This window comes from Somniosus microcephalus, chromosome 6 (genome assembly GCF_052327205.1).
Source record: "Somniosus microcephalus isolate GS21.2 chromosome 6, FLI_Smic_1.0, whole genome shotgun sequence".
Taxonomy (NCBI): Eukaryota; Metazoa; Chordata; class Chondrichthyes; order Squaliformes; family Somniosidae; genus Somniosus; species Somniosus microcephalus.
Window position 1 is genome coordinate 3474628 of NC_140992.1, and position 16757 is coordinate 3491384.

Consider the following 16757-nt stretch of genomic DNA (forward strand, 5'->3'; position numbering starts at 1 on the left):
TATTATCTTCAATTAAAACTCCTTTAACTGACGAGAATCTTACACAAGCTGTGCCGATGCTCAATCCATCAATGCCTGGCCCGGTGAGACACTGAAGCCGCCCAGGCCAGAGGGACCCAGCTTCCATTGCGGCTCTTGCTGCTATCCACTGGGGTGAGATTTATTCTTCTTACCGCAGGCCTGTGAACTTTAGGGTGAGGAGAGAAAACACGAAGCAGCACACCCGCTCCCGATCATTCTCTAGGCAACTGCTGATAAGATACCCGCGCATTCGGAGCAGCGGGAGAGAGGGGGAGGTGATTGGAAACAAAGGGCAAGAGGTGCCAGCACCAGCTTTATGCTACAGGGCTGAATAAATCAGTTACGAGCAATTAAGAACACAATATAAGAATCAGGAGCAGGAGTCGGCCATTCGGCCCCTCGAGCCTGCTCCACCATTCAATAAGATCATGGATGATCATTGACCGCAACTCCACTTTCCCGTCTGATCCCCAGATCCCTTGATTCCCCTAGAGTCCAAAAATCTCTCGATCTCAGCCTTGAATATGCTCAACGACTGAGCCTCCACAGCCCTCTGGGGCAGAGGATTCCAAAGATTCACAACCCTCTGAGTGAAGAAATTCCTCCTCATCTCAGTCCTAAATGGCCGACCCCTTATCCTGAGACTGTGCCCCCTAGTTCTAGACTCTCCAGCCAAGGGAAACAACCTCTCAGTATCTACCCTGTCAATCCCCCTCAGAATCTTGTATGTTTCAATGAGATCACCTCTCATTCTTCTAAACTCCAGAGAGTATCGGCCCATTCTACACAATCTCTCATCATAGGACAGTCCTCTCATCCCAGGAATCAGTCTAGTGAACCTTCGTTGCACTGCCTCTGAGGCACTGAGTGACCTTCCTTAGATAAGGAGACCAAAACTGTGCCCAGTACTCCAGGTGTGGTCTCACCAAGGCCCTGTACAATTGGAGCAAGACTTCCTCACTCTTATACTCCAACCCCCTTGCAATAAAGGCCAACATGCCATTTCTTCCTTATTGCTTGCTATAGCCCTTCCTTACCCTATATCCTGCTTGCTGCCCCCTCCCCACAATCTCAATTCTGTTACAACCACAGCTGAACTGCACAGTTTCCAAATGGACCAAACTGACTGTAGATTTCTCTCTGCACCAGAGGAACTAACCATTCATCTCGGCGCTGGGATCTTGCTGTGCGCAATATTACTTGCCATGTTTGTTTGCATAACAGTTGTGTCCTAATCAATTGTTTCTGAGGCTCTTTGAGATGTTTCTGTGGCACAGGGTAGGGTTTTATTAAGTAAAGGCCTGTATTTATCGAACTTTTTGTCATTGGCCTTTGCTGATGGAGTTGGGACCTGTAACTCCACTCGTGTCTCTACCTCTCGCGCACAGACTTCCACTCAACTTTACCCAACCTGACAGCTGGCTTCCTCTCGTCAGAAGCGGACTATTTAAAATTCACACAGTGGTTGGGAACTCTCCATTTGACTGTAAATCTCTGAACACTTCCACAAAGTTAGTAGTTACAGTGTGCTGACACTTTCCTCATCGGTGACTTTTTGAAAAGTCCAGGACACACTCTGTCAGCACCTTATCCTGTGCAGGGTTCTTGCTTACGTTTGTAGTTTGCTGGTTTGTTTCTTGATTTTGGAAGTTATATTTGCCCCCCCTCCGCCCTCAGCTGATGGCAGCTGCCGGACCAGGCCTAGCCCTGCGGGTGATAGTGGGCTGGGGATGTGTGCCTGCCTGTGTGCTGGAGCAGTGTGGCTGAGGATTTCAGAAAGCTGTAAGGGATGGACAGGATGATGGTTTTATAAAGGGGTGCAGCAACACACTGTTTTCAAATGCCATGTTTATGGCTGTACTCCTGATTTTGCAACCAGCGTGCGGTGACTCACTGCATGCAGAACACCTCACCGTCAACTCACTGTGCTGTCAGCTTCCTGTCTCACAGTCATCTTGAAAATGCAAAATGTCTTAGAGCCTGTGGCTTTTAAAATATTTATTTTTTTGCTGAAGTAATCTTACCTTTTCTCTCTGTACCACTGGCCAAGCTCCGATCTCTGCAAAGACCAGCAGCGACTTGGCAACCGCAGGCGTGCAAATGCTGGGATAACTTCCTCTGTCCCCCACTTCCCTTTTCCCTCCGGATTCTGTTCATCTGCTTCCCAGCAACGTGGCTGAGTTCAGGAGTTTAGCACCTTGGCCGGGGGGGTTTGGGGTTTCACCCCCCCTCCCACTCCATCATGCAGCCCCTCGCCGACCTCTGCCCCCCCCTCGCCGACCTCTGCCCCCCCTCGCCGACCTCTGCCCCCCCCTCGCCGACCTCTGCCCCCCCCTCGCCGACCTCTGCCCCCCCCTCGCCGACCTCTGCCCCCCCCCCCCCTCGCTGAGCTCTGCCCCGTACATCATTGTGTCCTGGACAGCCGAGCTCGTGATTCTGGTTTTGAAATCGGCGTAGCGGATAAATCTGAATAGAGGGAGAGTTTGAGTCTGGGCGGGAGGTGGACGATGGTCGGGGTGTCGTTGCGTTGATTGCAGCGTGGGGTCTAGTTGCATTGACTGCAGCGTGGGGTCTGGTTCACGGACTGTGGAGATTTGTAGAGTGTAAGCTGTCTGCCGTGTTAGCGGTGAGCAGGAAACGTGTGCGATTGGATTGGCGGGAAACGTTGAGGGAATATAAACAAATCCTCCCCAACAGACAGTTCTGGTGGTGATGAGCATTTTAGATCCGAAGGATGATGCAGTGAAAGGGTTAAAGTACACATCGCCCCTGCTGACGAGCTTCAGTGGGGGGGATTGTTGGTTTAAGTGACTTCACATTGTTCCAGGTCTTTTGCCTTTTTACCTGGCTGTGTGGCGATGGCTGTACGCACGCATATTACTCCTTAATTGTGCCCCTGTCTACTTTACAGCCCTAACAAGGTTTACAATAAGGGTCTGGAGAGCAAGCTTTGGTAAATGTACTAAGTGCCTGGAGTAGGGCAGGGAGCAAAGGTCATTGTGCTGTTATTGTTGGGCCAATTAGCCGGTCGATTGTACAGAGGCGGGAGAGCAGGCGGGAGGACACTGTGCTACTAAGTGGGCAGCTGTGATTTTGCAAATTAGCAACTGCTCTGATCTGATCTTGTTTTATTTTCTAATCTCTTTCCCCCCATCGACCCCCCCCCCTCCCCCTCCCTCTCGTCAAGTTGTACGAAGAGGGTGCAAACCCCTAAAACCAACTTGACACGAAGTGAGAAGTAAGCGTCCTGACGTATTCCGAGCTGGAGAACTGCTTTATATTCATGATGAAAGGAAAGAGAAAGTTTGGGAAAGGTGAGGAACAGAATAGTGGGGGAGAGGCTGACATGTAGATTAGCTGCTGGAAGATTCCATTGGTGTTCAGTTTAAAAGTTTCAGGTGGAACTTTGGGAAAGATTGGCTGGCAGCTGGTATGGAGATCCCACCCCTTTGCACTTTACCTGTTCAGCAAGGTCTGGATATAAGAGAATCTGCTTTTTAAAAAAAACACACACACACACTCAATCTGAGGTAAAAGTCCCACATACACATAGCACAAACCTGGAGCCAGGAGACGGGACAGCAGTGCTCATCAACATTGCTGCAAACATGCTGTACTTAGAGAATGCAGCACAGTCCCAGTACACAGAGGTAAGTGGATCAGAAACTCTGCAAGGCTCACATCCACTTCAACAAGGGTTTCTGTTCAAATTGGATCCCAGTATGATCTGTTCAATCCTTAGTCAGGTGTATCTTTGCATAAGGGCCAGTTGGGAATAAAGTTTCCAGACTGTGCGACGCAATCGAATTAATTAAACTTGTGACTTCATAACAGATTATGCAGTGATATTTGAATAACTCAATTTGGTTAAGGGGTGTTTTTTGTGTGTTAAATCTCAGCTGTCACTGTCCTTTGTGACACCTTGAAAATCGCACCCAAGTTCAAAATGAGCTTTTGTTAAGGATGGCAGCTTTACAAAATTATAGTTAATTTATTTATTGAATCATCTTTATCAAAATCTTGAGACAGCTGAGAGAATTTGCTGCGAGGTATTGAAGTGTTGTGATTGTAATGGGGGTTGGTGTTAAAAACCTCAAACTTTGCTCTCTGGATTCTAGCCTCTGGATGTTGGACAGTGAAGAACTTGACCTTTCTCTTTATGTTGGAATCTATCAGTTTCTGGGAGCCATGATTGTCTTGAGAGTTTTGTTTAAGTGCCTGTATATGTTGTGATGGACCCAGTGGGTAGGAATCTCTGTGCTGTGCAATACTTCCTAGTTTTCCAAACTGCACTGCCGATAACTCCTTGATTAGGACAAAGTGTGGATTGGATCTCGCAAATAGTTTCAGGTTAACTGAGGCTGAGAATGTGCCCTAAGTTTGGAAATGTGTGCAGCAAGGCAGGTGAGCTGGAAGTATCTGGAGACCTTTGACGAGTGTGGGGTCACTTTTTTTTTGATAATGCAGGACTCGCATTAGGCAAAATCCTAATCTTTTGAAAGAGGACTGCCCAGAAATAATCTCTGCTCTTCGACCGAAACACACAAAATTGCCCCCCCCCCCCCCGAAATCAGTGCAATCAGCCCAGGATGTGTGTTCAGCTGCCAACAGACTGGACTCTCCATATAACGAGTTCAGGTCCTCGGAACTCTTTAGTTCAAGCTCAGACACTTCTCATTTTAACCAGTTTTTCGGGAGGGGCTGAGGGAAGGGAAGAGGCGAGGGGCACAATCCATTGTAACTGGAATTCTCGGATATAAATCTGCACCGTTCATTTCTGCACACTTTCAGTCCCCTGACATGCTTTTGTCGGGCTGTGCTCATCTTTCTCATTCGCTTCAGGTACTCGAACTTTGGAGCTGGGTTGTCAAATCTGTACAGGCGGTTGGGGAACAGTCCAAGTTTGTCCATAGCCTTCTACCAGAAGGTAGTTACCTAAAGTGACAGTGTAGCTGTTTGCTCAGTGGGGAGATAACTTGCTGACATGCAAGACCCCTTCTAAGTGTCTGATGTTTAAAGGTGACAGAATGAGCTCTCGTTCAGGTTTGTAGTAACGTTTCGGCAACAACATATAAACAACACAGATTTTCAAAAAACGAATTAAGAATCCTCGAGTTAAACGGTGATTTGAGCATCCCTATATTTTCCTAATCCTACTTTGCAACATCCAAAGTTTACAGATATAATCTACTGATAATTCAAAGTCATTATTGCACGTCTTGAATTTTTAAATTATTGAATAATTTGAATTAGGCGATGCAAATAACACAGCAAAGTGGGAATCTGATGCTAAATAATTCATATCCGATGTTTGAATTTTTTCAGATATGGTAACTGTATTTGAAATTATGCAAAACTTCATTACTGAAAGGGTTAATGTGCATGGAAAACTTTCGTTTCCTACAGAATCTAATGTATCCTCATAACTAACCTTAACAGCACATAAGATGGGAGGCAGCTTTGCACCGCCATTGTGTTTAGGAACTTTCTCCGAGGACACTGAACCCTCGGATTCTCGGGATAGGTTTCTGCACCAAACTCGAGACATCAACTCGATCCCAAAAAAACTTCAAATCAGCAAGCCTTATTTTTTTTTAAAAAGCCCCTGTCCTAAGAATTTGCAGGCAGCTGTTTGAAATAGAAGCCCACTTTGTGAAAAGTTCTCCAGCAGTGCAGAGGTTTGGTGTCCGACGGCCGTTCCAATGTGGCTGCGACCCAGAACTTTTTTCCCTCCATTTTACATCAGATCGGGTTTGCCCCATGAAATGTGCAGCTCGGGTTATCTTTTATAAAAGCCTCAGACTGTGTTTGTAAATAAATTAGATGATTCATTCCTTCTCAATGGGACGCAGGTTGTTTAGTTTTGTACGACTGTGTTGGCTGCAGTCTGTGTGAACTGAGACCCACGAGAGATCTCTGCACACTGACGAGGACTCTGGAGATCCCGCTTCAATCGCTTTAAATGGCACTGTTGTCCATCATTATATAGAACGCCTGGTTGTGAAGCACACAGACAGCAGTAAAGGCACCATGTAATCACCCGCCGATGGAATGCCAGTGAAGGCTATTTCACCCGTGATTCTCCAAAATAGTTGAACGTTTTGCTGAGTACTGGGGAGTCGGCAGCAGCACGAAGCCTCGGATGGCCCGGTACCTGGATGCTCTGGTGTGCTCTGCATTTCCAGTACGTCGGCAGTTACAAGCTATTTTGATCTCTAACTGAGAGCGGCTGAGAGTATTCTGCCTAATTGCAGTGTTCAATCAGGCTGCAAGAGAACAAAGTGAAATCCCTGGCCCAGGTTGCATGTTGCTGCCCTTTAATGTTGATCAAAGCACCGTCGTAGCCAGGAGAAGTAATTTATGGGGGTTAAAAATTGCCCACCTGCCCAGTGTCTCTGACAGTCTTCCTGGGAATGTAATGCAAAGGTTGTCGGCCCTCACGGCATTTCTGATTCCAGAACTGGACAAAATCGGGTCCTTCCACAAAATGCACTCTGCAGTCTAGTTATAGTGACCCTGTGTTATTGATGGTTGAGTTATGTAAAGTTAAAGTCCTTTTTCAATTCGCTTTTGATATTATTGGTATGGCGGGGGTGGGGGGGGGGTGCCAGGTAGTGTCTGGTGATCTGGGAAGAGAGGGAAAGAGGGCAGGTTGACCCACAACACACTCGTGTATTTGCCAGTAGTCCATTTGTGGGTGCTATTGGGTGATGCTTAAAGCAGATGTTCTGTGTTCTTTCGATCAAGGGCTCGAAGCAGATGGAGTGAAATAACACCTTAGAAAATAAAGAACTTTTTAACCTCTGATAAGATCACTGGGTTGTCAGGGCTACTTTTGTTTTGAGGTTGTGTGGCTCCCAAACTCATTTGGATCTTGGAGAGTGGGCCTTAAAGCTGTTGGAGGTGATTGGAATCAACTTACTGGACCAAGAATTGCTCAGTATGATCTTTTTGAATCATAAAATATATATATAATATAAATTGCAAGTGATTGTTGCTGTGTTTGACACTCTGAAGCCCCGTCCATAAGGAAGATCTGTTGCTTTGAAGGTTCCTTTGGTCAGTGTGGCTTCAATGTGTGCTTCAGGCTAAAAGTTCCTTCCTGTTTTCCTGGCGCTGATCTAACCTTGGCCTAAATCTTGCTTCCTCCGGCTCCCAATAAGCAGCCCCCAAGGTTTGGATGCTCCACAATGTGAAACATAAAGGGGCTTCGGTACAAGACCAGATCCGTCAGATTCAGCGCCAAAGACTCGGTGCGCATGTGGCCAGATAAATACCGAAAATGGACAAGCAGGAGCCGGAATAACTTCTGTCGTTTTTAATTACATAGAAACATAGAAGATAGGAGCAGCATTCGGCCCCTCGAGCCTGCTCCGCCATTCAATGAGAACTTGGCTGATCATCCAAATTCAGTACCCTGTCCCTGCTTTCTCCCCATATCCCTTGATCCCTTTAGCCTTAAGAAATATATCTAACTCCTTCTTGAATATATTTAATGAATTGGCCTCAACTGTCTTCTGTGGTAGAGAATTCCACAGGTTCACCACTCTCTGGGTGAAGAAATTCCTCCTCATCTCAGTCCTAAATGGCTTACCCCTTATCCTTAGACTGTGACCCCTGGTTCTGGACTCCCCGACCATCGGGAACATCCTTCCTGCATCTAGTCTGTCCAGTCCTGTCAGAATTTTATAAGTTTCAGTGAGACCCCCTCTCATTCTTCTAAACTCTGGTGAATGTAAGCCTAATCGACCCAATCTCTCTCCATAATTAACTTTCGTTATCCCTGTCTGAATGCTTCTCTATTTTTTTTTTTAAACTTACTTCTGAAGCCTTTCTTTCTCGGAGAAGTTGTTTTCTTTGGGAAGCAGTGTTTCGTTCGGTGGTGGTGGTGGATTTTCCTGTTTCATGTGGTACTAACCCATTATCCGAAGATGTGCTGAAACATTCTGCGGATTGGGAGGCGGAGGTGGCCAGTCACTTAACGCCATCCTCTTGTGAAGGTGAGACTGTAAATCACAAGGTTACCATTTCCACCTGGTCTTGACAGCACACTTCCCTGACGGCAGGGTGCCCATCTTTAATGAGCTGTGCGATCTAAAACCCTGTAAAATTGCCGCACTAGCCACTGTGGGGAAAGACAGTGTTCCTACTGAGGTTATTCCAGAGGTCCAACCTGCTCTCTGTTTGAGGGAAGGTCTTTGACTGCTGTTGATGACTGCATCGACCTGCACTCAGACCTGTTGTTCGAATTCACCCCTCTGAGTTACTTGTAGGCATTCCAATCTTGACCCCCCTCCCTCGATTTAACAAAACACACACATGGAGGTTGATTCATTAGCTTCTGTAAATTAATTAATGCTCGGAAAGATCTCTGCTGCCCCCATGAACTCTTGTAATTAGTGGTTTTGGTGAACGCACTGATTTTGTGACGTTTGGTGGCGCTCGATGTACAAGGTGCGACTCTTTTTTTTTTCCTCTGAGGAAATTTGCGTGCAACTGATTTATGCCGGTTTTAAGCCGAAAAATCACTGCACACAAATTTCATGACCGTTTGCACCGCTGTCGAGTTGTGATCGGCGAAAGCCCACTGGGCTCATTAACGGAACTTCATTCCCAAACACCAGAGCGCAGGTTTCCTGCATTTACTCCCGTTCTAAATGGGTGAAAGTTTGCGTCCAGCATTGAGGCGCAGCAGGACATGAAGTCACTTTTTCTGGTATTTAACAGCAAATTTTTAAACATTAAAAAAAAAAAATTTCCTTACTGAAACCATTTTCTAAATCTTTGGTTTTTTATGGCAGCAGAATTTGTTACATTAAAACGAGAGAAGCTTCCAGGGTTACATCTTGTTCACCGTGCTGTACTTAATGTGCATGGACGATGGTTTGATGGCTTCAAATTTTGATAAGATAAAGGCGGCCTTGAGGACGGTGGCGTGTCTTCCGTGTTTTACTCGGGCCCTGATTGTGGATTTCCGCTTGTTTTGCACCATTTTTACATGCTGGAAATTTTGGCATAAGTTGCCATCAGCAAAATCGGCATAAAACCGATTCGGTGTAATTTCAGTGCAAGTACAGATGGGGGGAAATTCTGGCTCGCCCAATCCATTATGCGTCAGAGACTCATTTGGTTTGCTCCTGATATCTGTGAGCCTCGTTCGCCACCTGCTAATGGGAATGCTCCTTGATGTCCTGCCGCAGCTTCGGGTTGCAGGGCTTCGGAATGCTGCTGTGCTGCCATCCTTCCAAAAACACGACTGCAGTTGTTCCGATCCAGTCATTCTATTGGTAAATCCTCAAGATCAATACACAACTCATAACCAGCGCCTATATAATTTAAAATGTAATACAGGAAACTCTCTTTTAACTGGCACCTAAATATCCAGAAAAATCTCTCAACCAGCAAAATTCAGGAGTAGGTTCAGGTAAGTTTTACGATATATTAGTGGCCGTGTAACCGGGACTCCTGGATCTGTGGCCGTGTAACCGGGGTTCCTGGATCTGTGGCCGTGTAACCGGGGTTCCTGCACCTGTGGCCGTGCAACAGGGACTTCTGGATCTGTGGCCGTGTAACCGGGGTTCCTGCACCTGTGGCCGTGTAACCGGGGTTCCTGCACCTGTGGCCGTGCAACAGGGACTCCTGGACCTGTGGCCGTGTAACCGGGGTTCCTGCACCTGTGGCCGTGTAACCGGGGTTCCTTCACCTGTGGCCGTGTAACCGGGGTTCCTGGATCTGTGGCCGTGCAACAGGGACTCCTGGATCTGTGGCCGTGTAACCGGGGTTCCTGCACCTGTGGCCGTGTAACCGGGGTTCCTGCACCTGTGGCCGTGCAACAGGGACTCCTGGATCTGTGGCCGTGTAACCGTGGTTCCTGGATCTGTGGCCGTGTAACCGGGGTTCCTGCACCTGTGGCCGTGTAACCGGGGTTCCTGGATCTGTGGCCGTGCAACAGGGACTCCTGGATCTGTGGCCGTGTACGGGGCTCTCATACCTTACATAAGTATACCTCTCTGTAATCCGGACTTTTTGATCAACAGGCACCACGCTGGTCCCGTTGGTGCTGGGTAAAAAAGAGTTTCCTGTGGTAGGGACAGGAAGACCCCTCTGTTCAGTGTGTGCAGTATTCCAGTGTACGTTCCATATGCACTCAGGTGGTTGAGACCATAGCCAAGTGTCCAAGCTTTGATCCATGGATCACCTGCAGCCTCTTAGCCCTATCTACCTGGCCAAAGACATGGTCACTTCGGTTCCTGCAGCCAGTATCTGGCTTTGCAGCAACCAAACACAACAGTGATTGATTGTCAGTGTCACGCCTGTGATGTGGCCCGTGGGCCTTGGTATACAACTAGGTTTAGGCACCGCTCTGGCTCCTGTTGTAAACTAGCAGTTCTCGTCCTTGACATCAGTTGTAGGCAAAATGCTGGCATCTATTACTAGGGATGTGGTAACAGGACACTTAGAAAATCAAAATGACCCGAAGTTTGCGGTCGGAGGCTAGCCGCGGGCGGACGCCTCTGCCCTGCAAAAAATCCACTCATTTACCTGGTGGTCCGGGAGGTCCGGAGACTCGCGCTCCTGGACCCCTCTGGGTACCCGCGGGTAGAGGCCCACGTATCCCAGGGGCGCACGCGGTTCGCGAGCGGATCACATGGGCCAGCCCAATAAATGAAAGAAGGGAATCCCCATTCATACTTCTGGGAGTTCCGTACAAACACAATCCCCATAAGTATGAATGGGGATCTCTTTTAAAAAATAAAAAAAAAAATGAAATAAATGTTGTTTTAAATTACATTTAAAATGAATTAAAATGCCATTTAATTTGAATTAAAATGCCATTTAATTAAATATTTCAAATAAATAAAATTTTTTGAAAAAAGATTATGTTTTAACGGGGCTAAAAATAAACTTACCTTATTGGACAGGGTTTTTAAAGTATAATTGAGTGATAACATTTTATTTTTCTATTTTTTAAAACTCTTATGCTGGTAAAAGCAGGCCTGACGCACGCTTGTACCCAGCGTAAGAATTTAACGGGCCTTCAGCGGGCGGAGGTTGGGCAAATAGCGCGAATCTCCGCCCGCGAAGGCCCGTCTCCCGCAGAGGCCGATCATCCGTCAAGAGAGTTCTTGACATCGCGAGTTCTGGGTTTTAGTGCATGCCTAAATCCGTAATTTGCGCGGCCCCTACGGGCACGTGCGCACCTTGTCCGCAACCGTAAGTTACTGCCCATTATGATTAGACAGAGTCAGCATGGTTTTATGAAAAGGAAATCGTGTTTGACAAATCTGTTGCATTTTTTGAGGTATTAACTAGTAGAATGGATAAGGGTGAACCAATGGATGTGGTGTATTGGGATTTTCAGAAGGCTTTCGATAAGGTGCCACACAAGAGGTTATTACAGAAAATTAGGAGTCATGCTATTGGAGGGTAATATATTAGCATGGACTGAGGATTGGTTAATGGACAGAGAGTAGGAATAAACGGGACTTTTTCGGGTTGGCAGGCTGTAACTAGAGGGGTACCGCAAGGATCAGTGCTTGGGCCCCAGCTATTCACAATCTACATCAATGACTTATATAAAAGGAATGAGTGTAACGTATTCAAGTTTGTTGATGATACAAAGTTAGGTGGGAAAGTAAGCTGTGAGGAGGATGCAAAGAGGCTGCAGAGAGATATAGACAGGTTGACTGAGTGGGCAAGAACATGGCAAGTGGAATACAATGTGGGGAGGTGTGAAGTTATCCACTTTGATAGGAAAAACAGAAAAGCAGAGTACTTTTTGAATGGTGAGAGACTGGGAAATGTTTGCACTCAGAGGGACCTGGGTGTCCTTGTACACGAATCACAGAAAGTTAACACGCAGGTACAGCAAGCAATTAGGAAAGCAAATGGCCTGTTGGCCTTTATTACAAAGGGATTAGAGTATAAGAGTAAAGAAGTCTTACTCCAATTATACAGGGTATTGGTGAGACCACACCTGGAGTATTGTGTACAATTCTGGTCTCCTTACCTAAGGAAGGATATACTTGCCATAGAGGGAGAGCAACGAAGGTTCACCAGACTGGTTCCTGGGATTGGGGGATTGTCCTATGAGGAGAGATTGAGTAGACTAGGCCTATATTCTCTGGAGTTTAGAAGAATGAGAGGTGATCTCATTGAAACATACAAAATTCTTAAGGGGCTTGACAGGGTAGATGCAGGGAGGATGTTTCCCCTGGCTGGGGAGTCTAGAACCAGGGGTCACAGTCTCAGAATCCGGGGTCGGCCATTTAGGACTGAGATGAGGAGAAATTTCTTCACTCAGAGGGCGGTGAATCTTTGGAATTCTCTACCCCAGAGGGCTGTGGAGGCTCAGTCGTTGAGTATATTCAAGACAGAGATCGATAGATTTTTGGATATTAAGGGAATCAAGGGATATGGGGATAGTGCAGGAAAGTGGAGTTGAGGTAGAAGATCAGCCAAGATCTTATTGAATGGCGGGGCAGGCTCGTGGGGCCGAATGGCCGACTCCTGCTCCTATTTCTTATGTTCTTATGTAAACTAGCAGCTCTAGGCCTCCACAGGTCAAGGGTTATACCACAATCTAATGTGACTTCATAGCTCCTTGTCACCTGTATCATGGATTGTTTTTTAAATTCTCTTTCACTCCCACCACCCAAATGTAATGGTCAAAAATATAAACGTTTAACTCATTGCAAGGGTATGGAGCAATTCTGTTAACGGATCGCCCTGGAACTGTGCTGATGCAACTCGATTAGTAGCTGTCCTCTGGATATCACTCCCTGGTTACCCAGCAGCAGAATGTATGGTATGAGCACGGCTCATTTTCTAACTACACACTGCATGTGCTTCTGATTTGTGGTGGTTTATGGCTGCTCGCTCGTGATACTTGCTGTCTGACAAATCTGCTTCAAAACCAACGATAAAAGCAGACAATGCTGGAAGGGTACACAGTGGGCCGATCGGAAACCCAGAGACAGAGACGGGGGCTCTCGGTTGAGGTGGGATTCTTCATTGATGAGTATGAGAAAATCAAAAGATATTCATGACGATTACACACCCACATGTGATACTAATTTATACCAGACGTGACGTCAACACTGAAATATATTTGTTACTGAGATGAGATCACGAGTGAATGGTGGGAGGGAGGGAGCAAGGAGCAGGACGTGTTGCAGTAACTTCACCAGATTACTCGACAATCTGTACATCAGGTTAGTCTCCCTGAAGTTTACATTCAGTATTATCATTTTAATTACTTACCTAATGTGTGGTGTGAACAAAATACTTGATGAGCTGTGGGCTGTGTCCCACCTGTGGCATTAACTCTGACACATGGCAGGCTGAGGTAGTGAGTTACTAGCCCGCGAGTGGCCTCTCAATCCTCTCCCACTCTCCCATTGGCTGGCATTCTCTTGCCCTGAACTGCAGCAAGGTGGTCCAGGTGACCAGTTCTTTGGCAGAACAGTCTTTGTAGATCACGTTTCTCCACGGGTAAGTGTATCCTCTATCTGATCTGTCCTGTAGACAGATTGTCCTGGGCCAACATTTATCCCTCAACCAACTTCACTTAAAAAAAAATCTGGCCATTTATGTCATTTCTGTTTGTGGGATCTTGCTGTGCACAAATTGGCTGCCACATTTTCCGACATTACAACAGCGACTACACTTCAAAAGTACTTCATTGGCTGTAAAGCGCTATGGGTCATGCGGAGTTCGTGAAAGCCATTCTATTGTTACTGAGATGAGATCACAATAGCAATACTGGAATTTTTTGAGGATGTAACTAGTAAAATAGATAAGGGAGAACCAGTGGATGGTGGTGTATTTGGATTTTCAAAAGGCTTTCGATAAGGTCCCGCATAAGAGATTAGCGTGTAAAGTTAAAGCACATGGGATTGGGGGTAAGGTATTGACTTGGATAGAGAACTGGTTGGCAGACAGAAAGCAAAGAGTTGGAATAAACGGCTCTTTTTCCGAGTGGCAGGCAGTGACTAGTGGGGTACCGCAGGGATTGGTCCTTGGATCCCAGCTATTCACAATATATATTAATGATCTAGACGAGGGAACTAGATGTAATATCTCCAAGTTTGCAGATGACACAAAGCTGGGTGGGCGTGTGTGCTGTGAGGAGGATACAGAGAAACTCCAGGATGATCTGGACAGGTTGGGTGATTGGGCAGAAGCATGGCAGATGCAATATAACGTGGATAAATGTGAGGTTATCCCCTTTGGTGTCAAAAACAAGAAGGCAGATTATTATCTGAATGGCAATAGATTGGGAGAAGGGGAAGTGCAATGAGACCTGGGCGTCCTTGTGCACCAGCCGCTGAAAGTAAGCATGCAGGTGCAGCAGGCGGTTAAGAAGGCAAATGGTATGTTGGCCTTCGTAGCGAGAGGGTTTGAGTACAGGAACAAGGATGTCTTGCTGCAGTTGTACAGGGCCTTGGGCCTTGGAGTATTGTGTGCAGTTTTGGTCGCCTTATCTGAGGAAGGATGTTCTTGCCATGGAGGGAATTCAGCAAAGATTCACCGGGCTGATACCTGGGATGGCAGGAATACATATGAGGAGAGATTGGGTCGATTGGGCTTATACTCGCTGGAGTTTAGAAGATTGAGAGGGGATCTCATCGAAACTTATAAAATTCTAACAGGACTAGACAGACTAGATGCTGGAAGGATGTTCCCGATGGCGGGGGAGTCCAGAACCAGGGGTCACAGTCTAAGGGTAAGGGGTAAGCCATTTAGGACAGAGATGAGGAGAAATTTCTTCACCCAGAGAGTGGTGAACCTGTGGAATTCTCTACCACAAAAGGCAGTAGAGGCCAATTCATTAAATATATTCAAGAAGGAGTTGGATATATTTCTTAAGGCTAAAGGGATCAAGGGATATGGGGAGAAAGCAGGGACAGGGTACTGAGTTTGGATGATCAGCCATGATCTCATTGAGTGGCGGAGCAGGCTCGAGGGGCCGAATGGTCTACTCCTGCTTCTATTTTCTATGTTTCGATGTAAGTTGGTGTGTTTTTAGTCCAGGCACTCTTCACTCCTGAAAGTTGTGATGTGTGTCGGACAGTGTGAGCTGCAGGATTGAGCAATAACATTCCTTCGCACCGTGAAATGGTCAGAGAATTTGACCCTCCATTTTGTTTCTGTGAATTTTTTAAAAAACTTTTCAAATGTTCAGAGATGTTGTGCAAATCCGTGAGTTTGACCAAAAGGAGTGTGTTTGATTTTGTAATCCTGGATGGAAGATGTAGAATGATTCATGGGGCAGGTGGTTAGGCTAAAAAATGATTGTTATTCAGCCTGAGGCCATCTTCTTCTATATGTTGACTAAGTCTGTTTCATAGGCTGAAAGGACTCTCGACTTTCCATTTTATTTCATGCTGTGTTAATACTTTTTTGGTGTTTTTACTCGGGCCTGTGCAATTCAGGGCACACCAGTGATTGGGGACCTGCGTCTGTTGAGTGCCACAGTTGTGGTTGTGGGGGAAAGGCAACAGGATGTCGCCAGAGCGATAACTGCTCGTGAGTTGATAAAACCCAAAGAATCTTTTTGCGATAGACAAGGCAGGCAGGTTCACCAGCCAACCTTGAACACAGCCCAGGTGCTGGAACTTGGAGTGGGGAGAGAAGAGAAAGGGACGTCCCAATGGTCAGTGGCTGCTAGCTATCGAAAACCGGTTGAAAATGGGCAGCCCCGTCCAAATGCTCAGGTTGGGAGAGTTGATGGTGCAGTGGGCTGTGCCATTGCCCTGTCGCCTTTGGGACTTGGGTTCACGTCCAGATCCAACTATAGGACTTTGCCGATCCTCGCTAACATGAGTTGAAGCAGCTTCAAGCCAGTTCTCAATGAGCGTGGATCTCCTCATCTTGGCTGCCTCTATACGTTACTTGCGTAAAAATAATTACAAAGGATCAAAGCCAAAGAACCCCACACCGTTCTCATGATGATGACACGAGTTAGATATTCCAATGCCATTTGTGTCAATGCACCTTTTGTTTCTGAGATTTGGCAAACATCCTTTGCTCTATTGCGTCTAGAGTTGTGGTAATTTTGCTCTCTGTCTGGTCTGTGCTGTATCTGGAAGTGAATGAAGTAAATGCTGGATGCCAAAATCTCTATACTGTTGCATTCCCCAGCGCGCTCAACCCCTTAAAAAAAACACAAATCTTGTCGCCAAGGTAATGACTATAATCAGCTTAAACCAAAAGTGGTTTCATATATAATTTTTTAAAATTCACCATAACACTAATTTTGATCGAGATTGTTAGATGTTGTCGTATTGCCCGAAATTCTGCTGAAGCATCAAGTTGCAACCCACAATGAGTTAAATTGGGGATAATGTCCTTTTTCATTTATAGTTAAGGCAGCGTTTACTAAGACTGAACCTTTGCTCCGATGGAAAAAGTACGTGCTAGGATCATAGATTATTACACGAGCCCATCAAATCATTGCTGGTGTTTTTCTCCATCTGAGCCACCGCGTCCAACCCCACTCTTCGGTTAGCTCCCCATGTCCTTCAGGACGCCACCTACTTAGTAACCAAAGAAACTTTTTGAGGGAGATCCTGGAGTTAAACAGCAAAATATGTTGCAAATCTCCACGCGTGTAGAAATGTTGGATTCCCAGCACACCCCACACGCCTGATGGAATGTTGTACCGCCCCCCCCCCCCCCCCCCCCAAAGAGCTTCAGGTTTGACTCTCGATAATCTCACTTTTATTGCATGG

The 16757-nt window shown here is 46.4% G+C and overlaps 1 protein-coding gene across 4 annotated transcripts in view; it reads left to right on the forward strand.

The window, feature by feature from the left end:
- Positions 1–16757, forward strand: part of tp63 (tumor protein p63) — a 374605-nt gene that overhangs the window by 229719 nt on the left and 128129 nt on the right. The window contains exon 1 of one of the 4 annotated variants that reach the window (XM_085989635.1): positions 3551–3671. The exons of the other annotated variants lie outside the window; for them this stretch is intronic. Within the exon in view, the coding sequence (XP_085845761.1) occupies positions 3630–3671 (42 nt within the window). The 5' untranslated portion in view covers positions 3551–3629. Of the gene's footprint in view, positions 1–3550; positions 3672–16757 lie in introns of those variants that run through there. 4 annotated transcript variants of the gene reach the window in all.